At 39.5% G+C, this 20,044-nt stretch overlaps 1 protein-coding gene across 1 annotated transcript in view; it reads right to left on the bottom strand.

The window, feature by feature from the left end:
* ANKDD1B (ankyrin repeat and death domain containing 1B) overlaps positions 1–20,044 on the bottom strand; it is a 42,483-nt gene that overhangs the window by 13,056 nt on the left and 9,383 nt on the right. Inside the window, exons 4-9 of the mRNA XM_039857709.1 lie at positions 16,578–16,676; positions 16,369–16,473; positions 11,714–11,812; positions 10,896–10,994; positions 6,425–6,523; positions 1,230–1,328 (exon numbers count right to left, since the gene is read on the bottom strand). Of these exons, the coding sequence (XP_039713643.1) occupies positions 1,230–1,328; positions 6,425–6,523; positions 10,896–10,994; positions 11,714–11,812; positions 16,369–16,473; positions 16,578–16,676 (600 nt within the window). The remainder of the gene's footprint in view (positions 1–1,229; positions 1,329–6,424; positions 6,524–10,895; positions 10,995–11,713; positions 11,813–16,368; positions 16,474–16,577; positions 16,677–20,044) is intronic.

Genomic DNA, 20,044 nt, shown 5'->3' with positions numbered 1-20,044 from the left:
TTATAATGGTACTTACTATATACTCACTTCCCCAACAGTATTGTTTTAAACACAATTTTTCATTCACAATTACCCTAGCAGTTAGGTCTTCTATTTCCCGTGTTATATATGAGGCACAGAGAGGTTAAATAACTTCCACTAGGTATCAGAGAGAGGAAGTGGCAGAGACAGGATCTGAACCCAGATCTTCCTGACTCTAACATCGGCACCATACTCCTTCTCAGAAAACAGGAGTAGATTGATGGAGCAGAGATGCAGTGAGTTGGCAAGACTGTCACCAGCACGCAGAGGAAGAGGAGAGGAAGGAGCAGGTAGAATGCGTAAGTCAAACTGTCTGAGGGCGAGCAAGGGAAATAAGAGACAGATGGAGCTGGAGGGGGCGGTGTGAGGGGAAGGCTGTCTGTGCAGACCCCTTCTGCTCAGGAAGAACCTTCCCTCTTGAGGCACTAAGCATGAAAAGAGAGAAAGCATCCCTCCTCTCAAGGAGGTGGGCAGTGTCTTTCCTGCTGAGACCACCGGCCTTGCTGGGGCCCAGCTCCTCTTGATACACAGGAAGCATCCTTGGACGAACCAGGCAAGTTCAAAGCCAATTCCCCTAACACCATTCTCCAAAAACTACCAGTCATGGAGCAAATCACATCCCTTCTCTCGAGTTAATACAATAAGTAATAATGGCAAAGCAGGATCAGAGGAAATAATATTCTCAAAGGAGAAATGAAAATAGAGTGAAAAAGAGAGGAGGGTTTCTCATCTAATTCCAGCACAGAGAACCTTTGTTAACCCTACCAAAGCAAATTTGAACTTCAGAAAACCTAAGTCAGCATAAAGGATTGACTTTCAAAAGAAAAACAAGATTGTTCAGTGAAGGGGGAAAAAAAACTATCATATTTCCTATTGACAGCAGCCTCATCATTTTCCTGGACTGATAAATTTAATAATGGCATTTTTAGATACAGGAGAAAGTTTTGTTGCAGCAAATATAAGTATTTAAAACACAAAGATTTCATTTTGTTCAGGAACTTCAATAACTTTCTAAAACATATCCCTTGGATTTTATTTCTTAAGATTAAGACTCAATCTCCAAAAGAAGTTAGCTGGCCTTCCCAGAAAGAATTCTTCCTTTGTGAACACCTCATCCCCACCACGTATCTGTATCACAGGGAGCATCTCCCAGCACAGCCAGCCTTGCAGCGCCAGGATCAAAGCCTGCGTTATTGGAATAGACTCACTTCCACCTTCATGTGCAGATCAATGTTCTCACTGAGAAGAAAGCTGACAAGGGACGCGTGGCCATTCTGGGTCGCTATCTGCAAAGCGCTGATATTGAGCTGCAAGAGATAAATGGAGAGGGCACAGAGGGATTCCCGTGAGAGCCCAGCATGCCTTCTGGTGTTCATCACATGGCAATCAACCAATACAATGAAATAGTATGACTATTTAATAAAGAAAATCCTCCAATGTGTTTCTGATAATTTGGGGGAGCTCTTTGTTGTTCTAAGTGTCTCCCATTAGAGAGTCAGAGTCCTAGGTAACACAAGCCACAGGCAAATATGAGTTAAATTCCAGGAAGCACAAAATAGACTAGGGCCAAGTGTTTTGTGTGCCCTGCTGACTTGGTATTGTTGCCAAGAAATGCCTCACCACTCCTGCCTCCCTGACCGTTTACTAGCAGATCTCCCCTTTGCCAGGTATGGCTTTAAAGCTTGGCATGATTACTACCTATGTGCACGTTCCTCATGACCCTTTGACTAGAATCCCTTAGCACCACCTCTCCTTCACTCTGCTACCAGCTGCCTCCCACAGCTCCCTGTACTCAAGTGTCTTCACTTAGTGCTCATGCTAGATGCTAAAACTGCTTTAGGTCAGGGCCTGCTCTTGATTATCCTGCCATCCTCCAAAAGGCCTAGCATGGTGCCTTATGGTAGTACTTGGTCAGTGAATAGTTATTGTTCAATTCACTGTGAGACTGCTATGAAGTAATTTCAAGTATTCCAAATAAGGATGCTATAGGACATTGTGTTTTCCTAAAATGGCTGCATAAGTATCTCTATTCCTACTTGCTCTTTTGCAGGGTCACCCTGCCACTCCTCCATCAAGCAGTGGAGTTCATTTCTTATTCCCTTGAATCTGATGGACCCTCTAACTGCTCTGACCAATAGAATATGGCAAAAGTGACACATGCCAGTTCCAGGTGTGGCCCCGAACTGGCCTGGTGGCTTCTACTCCCTACCTCATCAAAGCCAGCTGCCATGCTGTGAGAAGGCCAAGGCATATGGAGATGCCACATGTCGGTGCTCTGGTCAAGAGTCCTAGCTGACAGCTGGCCTCAACTGCCAGGCATATGAGTGAGTGAGCCACTGTGGATGTCCACCTCAGTTAAGCCTTAGAATGACTGAAGTCCTGGATTTCATCTGACTACAATCCTCAGGGGGTTGTACTCAACCCTCAGAGGCATAAAAGATAATACAGTGTTTTAAGCCACCATACATTGGGGTAGTTTGTTATGAAGCAGTGAACAAGTGGAACAGATACTAACAGGAATGATACACACTCTGACCAACTGGAGTCTGCCTTGAGCTGATACTAAATGCCTGTATGACCTCAGATAAGTGGCCTCTCAAGTATAGAATGCTTTGTCTTCCTCTGTAAAAATGATATTACCACTTACATTAGTTTTCTATTACTGCTAATAACAAATTGCTACAAACTGAGTGGCTTAAACAATACAAATATATTATCCTACTGTTCTGGAGGTCAGAAATCTGAAATGGGTCTCACCAGGCTAAATTAAAGGCCTTTGTGGAGGCTTTCAGGAGAATTCATTTCTTTGCCTTTTCCAGTTTATAGAAGCCATCCGCATCCCTTGGCTCATGGTCTCCTTCCTTGATCTTCAATACTAGCTAGCAACTGTGCTCTGAGCCCTTCCCACACAGCCTCCCTCTGCCCTCCTTGCCCCCGCCCCCATCCTCTTCTGCTTTAAAGGACACTTGTGATTACATTAGGCTCACCTGCCGAATTCAGGATCATCTCATTTTAAGGTCAGATGCTGAACAAACTTAATTTCATCTGCAACCTAAATTCCTCTTTGCCATGTATCATAACATATTCATGGGTTCCAAGGATTAGGGTGTGGATATCTTCGGGGGGCATTGTCTTATCTACTCTACCATCCTACCTCTTTCTCTCAAACTATAGCAATACTGGAATAACAAATGAACAAGTAAATGTGTATGGTAATCATAACTATCATCTTATTCATTCCACAAAAATTATTGAACACTTATTATGTTCCAGGTACTACGTTAGATAATGGGGAGGGATTATGACTAGATTGACAAGATCTCTCATATTGTATTCCAATGGGGGTGGACAATCAATTGATCTATAGATTGGTAGATCAGTAGGTCAGCAGATTGAGAATAAATTTATTAGACTATAGATGTTATTAAAAGCATAATATCAGCTAATGATAAGTGCTACAGTGAGAAGTAAAATAGCAAGACTGGATGGCTACTTTCCAGTGAGTGACCAAGAAAGAAAGACTTCTTGGATACAGTGACATCTAAACTAAGATGAGAATGGTAAAATTCTAGATAATCAAGAGCAGGCCCTGATACAGTCAGAAAATCTGAAGCAGAAACAAGTTCATGAAGAACCCAAAGCCAGGAACCCTATAGTAGGAAGAGTTGAGGGAGTCTGTGGCATTTTACCCACGAGGCGCTATGGGCACAGTATACAGGAACTACAGACTTCTCAGAGCCAAATAAATATTTGCAGTCTTAAAAAAGAAAACATTGGTTCCAAGATACCAAAACCACGAAACTGAAGTGAATATTTAAATCACATATTCATACTTCCTTGATTGTTAAATGTAATATTCATAAAATATTCATTACATTTGTAAATAATTTGTAGGTTAAAGTTTTTCACCTTCCTCAAATTCCTAAGTACAAACAGAGGTCTAAGGAATCGGTCAATCATAAATTAGAGAAGTTTGTCATATCCAAATAATTGTGAAAGCACAATCAAAATAACCTTTAAAAATAATTTACAGGAAAAAAAAGTATTTAACATGGAATGTGGGGGCCTTTAAATACGTTCAATAAAATGTGACGATAGGACCTCTGAAAATATGAGTTTCTAAGGTCTACAAAAGTCTCCACTGGACCCAGGGCAGTTAGTATGGCCTGAAGAGAGCCTATTGCCTAAACGCCTGGCAGCCTCTCCATCCAGCACTGATGGAGAAAGTTTCCACCATCAGCTTAATCCATAATCTTCTTCAATCACCTCCTCAGAAATGACTCAACCCTTTACCGCCCCCCTTGGTTGGGGATGGGGACACAAAAGCAATCTCCTGGAGACCAAGACTAAGCAATGTCAGTAGGTGAAGCACTTCCAAGATCAAACACAATGATCACCTACAGATACGAAAGCAAAATAAGCCTAGCACGTCCTTGCAATAACGTGCAGCCATGCTGCTGGCTTCTTGCTTCACACTGCTTGTTTCCCCAGGGTTCTCACTGGGTTAGATGGTGTGGACCACTAGTGGAGACTGAAGCTGTAGATCCAGGAAGCATGCTAATGAACTCAGGGGAAAAACTCAAGATAATGTGAAAGCTGAAAACAGGATTTAGGACAATTTCCAGGCTGCCTAGATTAGGCCAAGGTCATAAGGATATGGACAATGTGGAGCCTGTAGTCTTAGTTGGGTGGGGAGACCATAACCATATGAGAGACAATACAAAGCAAAACCCCTCTGAGGGCCCAATAATTAAGTGCAGAAGGGCAGGAGGGCACAGAACAATGGGGTAAGCCAAGAGGATCCTGCTAACCAGGGAGGCCTTTCCAGAGACCGAGAGTGGCTGTAGACTAGGGGCAGGGAGGCATCTGTGCAGTGACGAAAAACAGCACAGCTCTCCACATTTTGAGTATTGCCTGGGCCCCATGAATTCTTAACTCTGTGTTCATTTATTGCATAAATAACCTTGTAACATCAGTGGGAATCACCTCCCACTACCTTCATTTTGTACACTCAATATTACCATGAATATATAAGTTCTATACAGTTAAAATATATGTATAAACACATATTTTTTCAATTAGTGTTCTATCATAAACATTTTTCTATATTGTAATGTATTTAGTATTTATCATGAATATTTTTTAATGGCTACATAATTTTCCAAGAATAGATGCACCAAATTTTGGTTCAGCCTTCCCCTACCATTTACTGCGCTTATAGGTTGTATCTAATTTTTGGCTATTGAAGGTAACTTTAACCTCTATCTTAATGCATGTCACTCCGCGCCCCCACCACCACCACCTTTAGATTATTCCGTCAACATAATTTCCCAAAGATGAGTGAAAGCGACGAATAGCTTTTCAAAAGAGTTAAACAAATGTACATTCCTGTCAGCAGAATACAAGGGTATTAAACATTGCTAATTTGGGACTTTATTCTTGATTCTACTGTTTTTCTACTTTCTGAAGAGGAACTGTTTATACATTGTACTGAAATGGAGAGATTGCCAATATATATTGGCAATTAAAAAACAAAAACAAGGTGTGTGTGTATGTGTGTGTATATGTAGCATACGGTGTTAGTATGCACATGTGCATGTGTTTAATCACATTTTCCATGTGAATGCATGGACAATTCCTGCAATATTAAATAAATTATTAATAATGTTACTTCTAAAGAGGAGAAATTGAGTTATGGAGTTGGAATAAGACACTTTATATTGTATACCCTTTGATACTAATCATTATTTTTCTTATTTTCATTATAATTTAAAAATAATTAGAAAAATAGAAAAGGAAAGTAAAACCATTTGAAGGCAAGGTTGTTGCAGTGGTTAAAATCACAGACACTGAGCTCAAATTCTTGCACTGTCATTGACTAGTTGCATGATCTTGTATGAGTTCCTTAACTTTCCTAAATTCAAAGTTTTCTCATCTAAAAAAATGAAGATAAATGTCAAAGGATCTTAGCACCAAAGTATTTTGTATTTAGAAGAAGGCACCAGCCTGCCTTCTCCAGGCTCCAGACTGATCATTGGGCTTTCACACAATAATTTTTTTTTTCTTGCATCTACTATGGCTAAGCCAGACATGTACTAGTTGATAGGGTAAAATAAAGCAGAATAAGAATGTCTCTGTATTTTAGAAGTAACAACTATTTGCTCCTTTTGGCTCATTCTTAATTATTCCTTCCCCAAATAAATAGAAAAGATAGCATTGCTTTTGAGGAGACATTAATTGGGGATTATCAGAGATCAATCATTAATTCTTACCCAAACAAAGCAAATTATAAATATTAATTCTACAAAAGCCCAGTGAGTGGATCAGTGCAGGACTAGATTATGCGAAGAGCATTCTGAGTCCTCCTCTCACTGTATGAGTAAACACAGCATGGAACACGTACTTTATTTGGAATGTTGATATCACTTCCTGCTGCCAGTAGCACTTTACTGCATTCTTCATGACCTCCTGCAACAGCCAGGAAGAATGGTGTTTCTCCATTCTAACAAAAGGAAAAGAAAAGTTAAAATTAATTGCCTCTGGTCATAGAATGAAATTACTTGAGAAACAGTGTGCTTTATCTTTTGTGCATTACTCATAATAATAGATAGTATTTATTAAGCATCTACATGTCATTGTATATTGCCAAGACTATAAGCCTTGGCACAGTTAAATTGCACAACAACTCTATGAGATGAGGGTTAATATTATCTTCAGTTTACAGATAAAGAAACTAAGCCTCAGTTGAAAAATGGCAAAACTAGGATGCGAGTCCAGCCGTTTGGCTCCAAAACCTGCACTCTGCTATGCTGCCTCCTTTCAGACTTTCCCTCCACCATTATACTCTTAACCTTTATTAATTTATCCAGGAAACATTTATTAGACACTTAGTATCTATCAGACACTACTAGGTTCTGGGATTAGACAAACAGAACACAGACTCTGCCCACAAGAAGGTAAGAAGAGTCTATTAAGATAATCAGAGGAATAAGGAATTATAATACAGTGAAACATATAAAAATAGAAGCACATTTGTACCACGTACAGCTTTAACCTTTAAAACTGATTTAAAATGTTGTATATCATTAAAAAAAAAGTAATACGCAAACTTAGTAACTAAATTTCCTGATAAACTCATGATAAACACTAGTAGGACAAAATGAGTTTAGTTTAGGCCAAAACACAGAAAGAAGAAATTGGCCTCACACAATAGCTGCTTGGGTATTTTTTCCTCCTTATGCAGACTCTTTCCTAAAAATATTGGAAAGGAATGTAGAATTTTTTCCTTACCCTCTAACCATTTCCCTGCTGCATGTTAAGAATGGCACCTTTACAACTGCATTAGGATTCGTTCAGAAGGTTTAACTAGTAGCTATTTAGATATAACAATCATGTTAACAGGGATCAAGAGCATGGAACCAATGTTCCCAGCCCAGTGAGATGGAAAAACTGCACCCCGGGCCACTTTCCCTGAATTCCTCGGCCAGCCATCTGTTACGAAGGAATTTCTCCTCATATTCTATGTTCTCATTTTTATAGGAAAAGAGATGCCAAAAGGCAAACCCCAGTGGAAAAATACCTGCAAAAAACGTGAAGGAAAGAATTCACATCTTTAACATATCAAGAGCCTAATAAATGTTCGTATCTTTGACCCAACAATCCTACCTCTAAAAATATACCCAGGAACGGGGGGAAGAAAAAATAAAATAAAATAAATAAAAATAAAAATATACTCAAAGGAAATAATGAGGAATTCAAACTAAGGTTTATATACAAAGAAGTTCATGATAGCATATAATAAACTAAATTAATAAATAATAAACTAAATGAATTTAGGGCAGCCACTAAAAAAATATATATATATGCATAGGAACACGAAATTGGCAGAAAAACACATCAGATGGGAAAAAAAATGAGAACTGCTATTTATGTTAATTTTTATCTCAAATTTTTTAACTTTCTATTTCTGGCATATGTTTTATAATGTATTAACTTAATTTCAAATGTACATGTGATAGATGCATGCTCAAACTTTCTTTACTGATATGAGTTTGCTACCAAGAATGTTTGGTGACAACTGCTCCAGAGTATATTCACACAGGTCACTGCAGCTGCCCTGGCAACAGCTTCCACCAGGAAACAGAGCAGCCGAAGACCCTATGAACATGACAGGCCTTCTCCAAAAGGCCAATGTTATCACCAGACACTTTACTTCATGCAAATGAAGCCTATCATTAACTGTAATTATAGTTTGTTGGATGGCACAAGCTCTCCTCAATGTGCCCTGACTTGAAAATAGCTAAAAGGTGGATGAAATCCAAGTGCACACTTTCCAGTGGTAAAGTATCAAAGCAGAACAAGGCAAGCACGACTAAGACTATAGATCAAATCCTGTGGCTACAGGACTCGAGCTTTATATTGATTTGTGAAGGCCAATCGTGCCTACTATTTACCCTAGGTGATTCATATTCTTTTTGAGTTTCTAACACATCATTCTTAACTTTCATTCAAGAAGACCAAATTCCTGGGATCTTCTTTAAGTAAGCAAAACAAATTAAACTTGATCATCATGCCAGATGGTTATAAAAGAGTGAACACACACATAAAAAGTAACAAATGGCCCTATTTTTGTCCACGATCCTCAGCTGAAAGGCTGGCTTACATTCTCCCAGAACCGTAAGAGAAATAAATGAGAGCGATAATAATATATACCACTGATACCGTGATAACCGTGATCTCACTTATTTCACCCAGATACCACTTGTTGCACACTAACCACATGCCAGGCACTATTGCTGTACTAAGTCTGTGACACGACTTTTCCACTTCAACCTCACTGTGGTCTTATGAGGCTATTTTATGATGAGAAAACTGAGGCTGAAAAGGGGCTAAGGAACATGCCCAACATCATCCAGCTAGAAGAGTGATGGAGACAGGATCAGCCCTGAGCAGTCAGGGCCCTGCTTTTAATCTCTGCGTGCCCAGGTCCAGGGATGTGTGGGACCAGACTGATCAGCTTTCCTGGTCCAAAGGAAGTGCAGACTTGTTCCAGGCATCATACATACTCACTTTCATAGCCTTCAGTTTCCATTATGTTGCCCACATTTGCTATTTTTATGACCATACTCTACCAATTCTAAGTCACATATTGTTTCACATGTTAACATATCTGAGATCAGGCACATTTCACAATCTTAGTTGATCAGGCAGCAGATGTGATAGAGCTGTCATTCCTTGCTTACGATGTGCATTAAAACAAAGTGAATGTTGCTAGCTTAGAAGACAATCTTAGAAATGACAGGGGGCACCCTTTGAACAAATGCTGCATCACAAGCATCTTTGAAGGCATAGAGGACAACATTTTGTTTAGAAAAGCAAGGACATCAAGACTGTGTAAGAAAGTTATTCTGAAGAATCCAACTCAATGTGCAAAGTATAGAAATACTTAACTAACTTATCTGGCTTATTTACTCCTTTACATATGTATGATAAGAAATCTAAGATAAAAGTTTTAAAAACTCTTTCAATAAGTATAAAATGGTAAGAAAGCTTTTTGTCATAGTTTGACTGGTAGAATTATTTTTTCTTAGTATTACATGAAATAATGATGTGCCTTACAGTCAATGATGTCTTAAATGAATACTGTATATTACTTCTTATAGTGTCTTTCAGGAGAGATGTCAAGTTTAGAATTTATCAGAACATTAAATCACGAAGTCCAAGAGGACTCCACTCACCTGAGTTCCAAAGAACGAGCCCAAAACTCATTGACCCAAAGGTTAAAAAGTGACTACCTAGAGCAGATGACTCAAAAATTTACTTCCACAGCCACATCCTCTCTACTGAACCCCAGACCCAGTTTCTCTCTCCCTACATTCCACTGAAGTCAGACATCATTTTTATTTCCCTATTCTCCAGTGAACCCCAGACATAGTTTATTTCTCTCTACTGCTCTCCACCTGAACATACATCTCTCCTCTGCCCCAGGTGCCTCAAAATGAACCCATCCAAACTCTCATTACCAAACTCACTCACCTGCTCTTCCCCTGCGCTTCACAGCTCAGGGATTGGCACCCTACCTGACTGGGACTCCCCACCTCAAAACTCTCCAGGCACCAATCCCCACCCCTTAAACCACTGTGACAGTTACCTGCCTATACCCAAGATGAATTTCACCCCTCTTTGCTGCTTAAAACTCTTCCAGGTCTCTGCTGCCAACAGGTCAAAGCCAATGCCTGCCTCCTCCTGGTAAGCACAGCCTTTCATCACCTCTCTGCCTTGGCCTACTCAGCTCCCACCCTTCCTGGCCCAAGAGTCCTCAATTTCTTCTGCTCCGAACTTGTCATTCCCAAGACACACTATGCTCTTTCTTGCCTCGGTTCCTTTATAAGGGCTCTTCCCTCTGCCTAAAATACTCTATGTTTATGGCCCCCTCAAACCTCCTCCTACCAATGTCCATGTCAATGCCAGGACAAAGAAAACATATCACCTCCTCTGTGAAGACTGTCCAATTTCTGAAATAGATTTTCTTCTGTGTCCCCACAGTATACTGTATACATATCTATTATGCATTTAGCCCAATATGTTACTTTTGGCATGCCCTTTTTACCCGCTTCTAGAATAAGAATACATACTCTACCTAGCACAGAGCACATATTAAACATTTTTAGATGAATGGGTGAATTAATGAATGGATTAATAAATAAATTGCTGTGGGTTTACTTTAAAGGAAAAGGTAAGAATCTTTTAGCATTATATTCTACACCCTGTGGCACTAACATCTTTGTTTTTCTCCCATTCCTTTCTTGAAAGCCATTCTCCCTCCCTTCTACTTGTGAGCCCCATGCCCATCTATAATGAGCACCTCCACATACCTCATTGGTCTCATTAATTTCTTGCCACTGTGTTAGCAGCACCTGTACCGCAGAGTTGTGGCCATGTTTTGCTGCAAGGTGCAGGGCAGCATTCCCCTCCTGTAACACAGACACACGCCCTGCACTGGTCAGGCAGCAATGGGGCTTCTGGGAGGTTTTATTTGGCTAAAGCTGTGATCCGGTGTGAGACACATTATCCACAAGTTTAAGCGAAATGTAATTTTTTCAAGCTTTAAATGAAACTACATAGCTGTTTGAACCAGTAGGAAAAACTCTCCACACTCTCTGTTCAACATTTGCTGCTAATTTTCTAGCAAAAAGTGGGACGGTAAAAGTAAATCCATATAACCTTTGTGAAGGTAAATTGTTGAAAGATTTCTAGGAGGTAGTTTTAGCAATGTACACGAAAAGAATTTGAAGTGTGCAGAACTCCTTGATCCACAATTCCACATCTAAGATTTTCCCCTAAGAAAACAACCAAAGATGTGTACGTAGATATGAATGTCCACCTGGGGTTTCCCGCCCCAGTCAGGTGGGGCTCAGTCTCCAGCAGACCTCAGGAGAAGAAAAGAGAGGACTGGTGTTAACAGTGGAAAAAATCTGTGTCATCTATTGACTTTGCAACCATTTATGGAGCAAATACTGGCAATCTGTACAACCAAATGCAAAAGGAGGTTCATTTCATCTAGATATCCCATGATTCTGGCTGTAGTAACAACTGAACAACTCTACTGCTGACCAAAATGCCATCCCCAAAATATGCACCAACTGTCACTCCCCTTTCTCTTATTTTTTAAAGAAATAAAAGTCCAACTCACCTTGTCCTTTTCTGAAGTATACAGATTAAGGAAGATAAGTTTTTCTACCATTTCAACATGACCCTTCTCAGCTGCCAAATGAAATGGTTTTCTTCCTTTCTGAAAATCAAACATAAACCTCCAGCTTTTATTACATACATATTGAAAAAGCAAGACCACTAAACATTTCAGACTCACAAAATTATCACAGGCCATACTTGGCACCAGTCTACACGGAAGATGTAGGACATGAACCACAGCTTATCAGCATCAGCTGCTCCTCTTCCTCCCATGGTCCACACAGCTGATCAGGAGCTATTGTCTTTGGCCTCCCAGGTGACAGCTATTTGCAAAGTGACAAGATCTACACTGGGGATATGAGGGAGCCACCCTGGCTTAGAAGGCGGGTATACTCCACAAGAGCAAATACCTCTTGTAAAAACTTCTTGGGCACTGCTGCCAGGTCCCCACAAGGCACATATCCAGTTAGTTATGAGAGTCACTACACTCAAAGAAGCCCAAAGTGTGCTTTCTCCCTCTGGTATTTGTAGTTCATTTGCAGTTCCTACAACTCCAGATGCAATTTACCAATTAGGGGTTATTTTTATCACAAACAATGCTCCACAGTAACAGTTAATAGTGTATCTTTATCTAATTTGCAGGAACACAGAGCCAGAAAGTTATCCAAAGTTTAAATTCTCAAAAAGCAGGCAAAGGGGTTTTATAAGCCCTTTACCCACAGAGGCCATAAATAATACATGAGGTGCTATGTCCTAGAGTGGCTAGTTGTTGCTTGTCTCTATATTTATTTTTCTTCTAGTAACAGCATTTTAGTTTTCCTTTAGAAAACTCCCCCACATACACACACACACCCTGCCATTTAGTCCATTTAATACTGTCAATTGCCAGGCCTTACTTGCCGTATGGAGTGATCACAGTTACGCTGGTCACCGTAATGGATTCAGGAACGGGCCTATGACTTAAGCAGGGCCAAAAAAGTTGTTTCTGAGATTTATATATAAAAATTTCATGAGAGAAAAACTTTCTTAGGAATTAAAATCCATAAGAATATCCATCAGAATATAAACTTGAGGCTGCTAGCAGCTATTTTTCTCACCATGTGGAGGGTATACTTATCAATAATGTCAACACACAGCCAAGAGTTGAAGGAAAAATAGAGCTGGATCCAGCCATATCCCACGCTAGCAAGATACACACTCAAACTCCTTAGTTAGGAGTTAATAAACTATCTTTATTGCTTAATCTAGATTAAGATGACTTTTTTTTCACTCATAACAGAAAGAATTCGAACAAATACATATTTAGCAGTTTGGGGACAAACACTACTAGAAATATTAGGGGTTTATTCAACTTTAAAATGGCCTTATTCTTTTACTCTGTTGATATGACTTGGGTTTCTGCATATCAAAACAAATTGAAAGAGGATCCACTCAGGAAGAAAGCGTAGTCTGGTAAGAATTGGGAGGTTATCGCAAATGAAACATCTTTCCTCTCCAAGAAAACAGTTGTTACTTTAAACTTTGGATACCCTTTAAAAATGTTATCAACAGCAACAAAAAGTGAAAGCCAAATTATAGAAAATAAGGACATTTAAAGTAATCTATATGTCATAAACATATCAAAAGGCAGCATAAAGAAAGATGAAGTAACAGTAAAATGAGATATAAATCTTTTCTCCAGTTCCAAGCACATATTATTAGGTAAAATAACAACAGGAATTTCAAAAAATATATGTCTGTTTTAAATATAGTCTCTTATCATGTCTTATTTCATTTTTTAGCCACCCAACCCTTTTTAACTGGATAAGCCTCTATCCAGTACAGTCTCAAAGGACTGCCCCGCCCTTGGAAGACAAGGAAATGGAGATTTTCCTGCTAGGAGAAGAGTAGAGCCTGGTGTCAAGGCCCCAGACTTCAGACCCCAGAGAAATCACAACGCCTTCCAAGCTCAGGATCCTGATTCCTAATTAATGAAAATAAGGAAGGCCCAGAATTCCTGTTCATTTTTCCTTTATTCACTTCATCAGTATTTAACCTAATATGTTCTAATTTAGTGCATTTAAATTGCTTGCATGTTAATAAGTCTGAGGAGTTGCAATTGTTTATTAGAAATTATTTTCCATTTTTAAGAATTATCAAATTTGACAATTTACCAAATTTGGCAAAAATTTCATTAACAGACATTAAATGGGCACCCAAAGTCCAACCTCACCATCTTTTCCCGCAGGGATCCCAGAGATGTGCCCTGGAGAGCCTCTGAGTAGAGGGTGGAACCCAGCACAAAGGCCCCAGTGCTTCATGTATATATCTACGCTGCATGACTTTTTCTCTTACCCTGGTATCAGAAATTCAAAGCAGAACCCCAGCAAAAGGGGGAAACTGGCAGGACCCTAAATAACTAGAGAAGGAGAAAGAACATTGCCATGATGTAAAAAGTGCTGAAAGAGCCGTGGGTTAAATATGAAGGCGTGGAACTGGTGTGGGTTGGGGTTAGTTCTCTCTCCCCTTGCATGCAGAGCCAATAGGTTTGATTAAATCCAAGGCTGTTAAATACTGCCTTCAGGTCCATATAAGAAAATATGTCTTCTCAAACTCACTATTCCCAACCCTCCAAAAAAGGAAGCTTTGCATTTTGATCTCTAGAAACTTCCTATATCGATTCCTTTACACAAACAGAAGTTCCCATACATCTGCAGCCAAAACCAACCTAACACTGTACCACCGAACTTTTGTAAATATTCAACAAGTATGTGAATGGTCTCTGAGACTATTCCTTTCTGTGCCCCCTCTCTTAGTCTGAGTACTTATTTTTGACCACTAGATGGAAGTTTACATGTAGATTCAAAATATTTAGACTGTTATACCTGTAACTTCTCCTGACTGCTCTAATCTCTCTCCCCTGGAGAGGCCACATGATTTCCATAGCTATAGAATTGGGAGAAATTCAAAATATTTTCCAGTGTTCTACATCTCTCCAATCCCCACCCAAACTCTCCGGGCCTAGTTAAATCCTTTTTATTAATAAAGACCTTTACCCAGTAAGGCTTTCCTTGTTAGCTTTTGGAGTTCTCTCCTGGCTAACTAGAGGATTTTACTAACCCTGGGCAGGTAAACAGGCTCTCAGTCACTTTCTGTTGATAAGAAACTAGGCAAGAAGGCCTGTTGTGAAGGTGGAGTAGGCTTTTCTATCAAATATGCTTCATGAGCTCCACGATATTTTTAAGCAAATACTAATGGAAAACCCAACGATGAATTAATAGACCCTGAGCTCCTGGTCCGAGTTCCTACTGGCTTTTTTCAATGTCCCTGACCCCACTCACGGATCTCAGAAAAAAAGTAGACTCTGTCTTTTGCATTAATTAATCCAAGTTTCTTATAGTACTTTAAGTATACTCACAGATCTTTCTCTCCCTAGACAACCTAGTGGACTCATTATTTGCTCATTCCTTATATGTCTATGAACCTATCTTAATTTTAAGGTCTTTCAGCTGGACATGTGGCTTTGCACAATATCCTGCCAGGGCTGCTCAGCCTTTTCCCCAACAGAAAGCGAGTGAAGGAGGAAGAGGGGTGAGACGGGGCAAACCCAGACAAACCCAGTGGAAAAGATGATGGACAAGAAGGCTGCTGGCCAGCAGAAGCTCCAGAAGTGGGGAAGGGTCCCTACAAACCTACTTTGGTATTTAAGCCTCTTCAGCCTGAAGTGAATATTAATGATTAACTTCTAGAGAGACTTTTATGGAAAATAATGTTCTAGAGGCACAGTGAAAAAGGCAGTCCTGTTCAAAATAACACTTTAATTCCACAGAGAATACTATACTATGAAAAAAAGCCTAGAAGGGGATATTGCAAAGAAGATAGCCTCGCACATGGGCAATGCCCACTGTCATCGAAGAAGGGAGACAGAACAGTGCGGTGACTGGAGTCAGCCAGACCTGAACTCAAATCCCCGCTCTGTCAATTTCTAGTTTGGGGACTTCGGATCAGGTATTTAGCCTCTCTGAGTCTCAACTTCCTTACTCTTTAAAAATAAGCAAAATATTTCCTTCTTTATATGATTATTATGAGGATTAAAAGGATAGTTCACTCACTCAGCAATAATTTATTAAGCATCCATATGTGCCAGGCCTTAGCCTCTCACTGAAATAATGTATGTAAGTAACTTTCCTGGGTACCTAGCCCACTAATAGATACTCAATAAATGGTAGCTGTTATTATTATATATATCCTTATGAAAAGAAAAGGAATATTGACAAATATGGTAAAACTGCATTATATACTGTGGCTCATTACTGCAGAGCCTTGGGGCAAATACATTCCAAAAGGCCAGGTATAACAGAGTAAAATGAAGTCACCCATTCTGAATACCAAACAGGGTAGATACTATCCACACCCTGGCCAGTATGAGAGAGTAGAGAGGGAAGAAGAAATTCGGTGGCTTCTTTACTACTTCCTGCCTTCCCCAAATGCAGGTGCCAGGCCTACCACCAACACCTACACTTCCTTTTTGCTTTATGGTCTGCCAGGGTGATGGAGGAGCTAACTACAGGGCCAGGTTTGTCTGTGCTGGCTGCTTTAAAAATTCTAGAAGGGACAGGAACGAAGTGAAATTTGGTGGAGGTGTATTCAAGACCTGTCGTACCACAGCAAACACACCTCATCTGGCTGGTCCAGGTCCTTCAGGTGCAGATCTTGAATGAGGTACTCCACAATGCGTACATTATTGCTCTGAGCTGCAAAGTGGAGGGCATTCATTCCATCCTGAAGAGAGCCAAGGTGGAGGAGATGACTATACAGTAATGTCAGGACCTCCCCCTACTGCACTGTGAGGGGAGAGCTTATGTCCAGGTGATCTACATACCTACCTGATTCTTTGCTCTTCGGTCTGCTCCAGCTTTAACCAGCATGAGCATGATCTCGAGGCTTCCAGACCAGGCTGCAAGGTGAATTACTGTCAAGCCATGCTGTCCCAAGAAGAGAGAAGAAAAGAATCCATCACTTGAATGAGCCACAACACATGATCTCAAGTCACCAAAAGCCAAGTTAATATTCAACTGTTGATAATTAAGAAATAGGGAGAGAATTTCACATACAGCAGAAATAATGTTTTAATTCTATGGAGAAGATAAATATATTTAATAAATAGTTCAGGCACAAGTGGTTCTCCATCTGGAAGAAAATAAAAGTAAGTCTTATATCATCTCACACACACACATACACACACACACAAAAGCACATAAACAATAAATATATTAGAAGAAACTCTAGACTATAATGTACAGTGTCTTAACCCAGGAGTTATAAAAGCAAAGACTGATGATAAACAAAGTCAATAAACAAATGATACATTCTTTAAATGTTTCTTGATAAAGATTAAATGATTACTTTCTCTAATATATGAAGCACTCTTACAAACCAACAAGAAAAAGGCAATTAAACCTATTGAAAAATGAACCAAAACAGGTTCTCATTTAAAAGTATTAGTAGAAATGAAACCATTAGAGTTTAAATGATCTAGTAATATCTATTAAAATTTTAATACAACCAGCAATCCCAATCCAGGGAATCTATCCCATAAAAATAAATTTTAGGAACTGATGTTATGTAAATGAGGATATTAAATGTAACCCTTAAAACTGGGAGCAAGGTAAATGTCCATCGATATAGGAATGCAGAACAAATTAGGGAACACTCATACCACATCACGCGACCATTAAAAATCATGAATTAGAGTTATAACAATTGACTTGGAGAGGTTTCCATGAGGTAGCTGTTAAATTTAGAAAATAAGATACGAATAAAATATGATATAATCTCATTTATTTTATAAAAACTCGTGTGTGTGTGTGTGTGTGTGTGTGTATACAGTCAGCTTTCCATATCCACTGGCTCCACATCCATGGATTCAACCAACCATAAATTGAAAATATTTGGGAAAAAAATGTTACACTGTTGCTGATGTGTACTATATAGTTAGGCCTACATAGTCTATTTAAGTCTATTACAATTCCAGTATAAAAAAAATATTTACCAATTTCTGCACTTTTTTTTCCCCAAGGAACAATAAAGTACAATGACAAGTTGAGGTTCTTCAAGAAATGCACCCTAAACACAGTTCCACCCCTGAATTTAGCCTTCCCTACAAATAAATGCTCTATATTCAGTAACACTAAATCCAATTTCACATATGATCAAAAAAGAGGCCAAAGATATTTGGGACAGAGTATAAATCACGTTTTTGATAGGAGCTCAAAGTTTTCCTAAGACGTCATTCCTAATTCCAAAGCTGCCAACACTTAAAGATTTCAAACACTGATCATAAAATCCAAAAGCCAGGAATTCAGGATGCAAACAACTTGAATCCCTGAAACCATAAATTCCAATTGCAACCGTCGTTCCTCAGAGGCAAAGAATCACTCCTCACAGATATCAATTCCCCCACAAGAACCGTCATAAAACTAAGTCTTCCGATATCAAACTGACATGCCTGAGACATTTTATGAACACATGTCATGGATTATACTCACAGTTTGTACATGATGCTTTATAAAGTGTAAAATGACCACCGTCACTGATAACCTGTCCTCATTACATCTGGTCATAGGTGAGAAGGTCAATAACTTCTCCTGGGGGATTCTTGCATTTGAGGAGTTTTCCAGAAATAAGAAACTCTGAGCATCACGGGAACTTCATCTTGGATCCTTTGTTCACATCTGGAGGAATAGCCTCCATTTACTTAGTCTTCTTCTTCCCAAGACTTGCGGATGCCTCCCACTTTGAACCTGGAGTCCTCAATGTCTGGGCCATGCATATGATCCTTAGCATGCAGTGCCCTGAATGGCACACATCTGCTACAGCCCCAGTTCTTGCTCTCCCAATAGACTGTAGGCCCCTCAAAGCAGGGACTGTAGCTCATGCCAGTGCTTCCCAACACAATCACCTGGAGATCTTGTTAAATTGCAGACTCTGACTCAAGAGGTCGAGGGAAGGCCTGAGAGTCTGCATTTCTAATAAGCTCCCAGGTAATGCCAGTGCTTCTGGTCCCAGAACCACACTTTGAAAGAGCAAGAACTTATATTTAGTTGAATCCCCAGTAGCTGGCATTGAGACTTACCCACAATAGACACTGAATAAATACTGATGGCAAAGGGGTTCAATTGTTCGCTCTTTGCAAGTAGATGTTAGAACTTATAAGACAGATCTGCCAAGTCAAACTCAGGGCTCATCATTCAGATGAAGAAGTGCCGGGTCTAACCAAACAAAGCATTGCTTGAATTATAAAAATCATTTTATTAGTTATGGACTAATGCTACTGTAAATACTTAAATTAGTTATTGAAATATTTCACTTAGTGAAACTATCAAAGCATAGTATAGAGATATATCAGAAATTACTACATTTTTCACCTGAAAGCATTTCAATCTCACAAGGCAGGTTATAAGAAGTGGATTCCAAATGGGAAAGGCCTCAAAGAAAACAAATTGGTAAAACGTTTCGAGAATAACTGACTTGCATTCTAACATAAGCCAGTAGCATATTTAATATATTAGAAACATGGCAATCCTCAGATATGCTGTTTAAAAGAAAAGATGTTATTGTTCCTGGGCAATGGATAGATATATGGTTGTTTATTGTACAATTCTTTCTACTTTTACGAAATGTTAAAGATTTGGGGTTTTGGTCCTTGTTAAGATGGAGTAAGTCACTAGACCCTGTCTCTCTCACCAAATGAGACTAAAATCTCTGGACAGAATGCATGGAGCAGCTATTTGAGAATTCTAAGAAGTAAACAGTAGCAGGTAGATTGGGGGAAGAAAACCAGAACTCAAAATATAAGCAATCAGGGGTTCCTGTCCTTTTTGTTTTGTTTTGTATTTTCCTTCCATACCGTCCCACTTGGACCCATAGCAGCACAAATACAGAAGTGTACCCTGGGCGAAACAAAGAAAAGTTTTCATCATTATCAGGTCCAGGCCATGTCCATGGTTACCAACAAAACCAACAAAATGACCAATTGGTTTGAACTGACTTTATTCATTTATCTTCCAAAGACCTACTACACACATACTAAACCCAAGCCCTGTAAGACACGAAGGTAAAGAATGCTGAGCCTCACCCTCCAAAGAATCAGTTCCGAGAGAAATCAGAATAGCTCTGTGGGAATCTTCTGAACAGTTTAACTTTAAGAACCATGGTTCACTGAATTTACTAACAACCAAGGCTTTCATCTTTTTCTGTAACTGGAGATGATAAACATGTTGGATTTCTCCTTTCCGAGTGGTTTCCTTGTGCCACTTGGAAAGGAGAAATGAAGTTGGGAGAAGTAGGTGGA

This window comes from Pteropus medius, unplaced genomic scaffold, assembly GCF_902729225.1.
Source record: "Pteropus medius unplaced genomic scaffold, Ma_sr-lr_union100, whole genome shotgun sequence".
In the NCBI taxonomy this organism is placed as follows: Eukaryota; Metazoa; Chordata; class Mammalia; order Chiroptera; family Pteropodidae; genus Pteropus; species Pteropus medius.
Note: the sequence above shows the minus strand (reverse complement) of the source record. Positions and strands in the feature narration are given on the sequence as shown.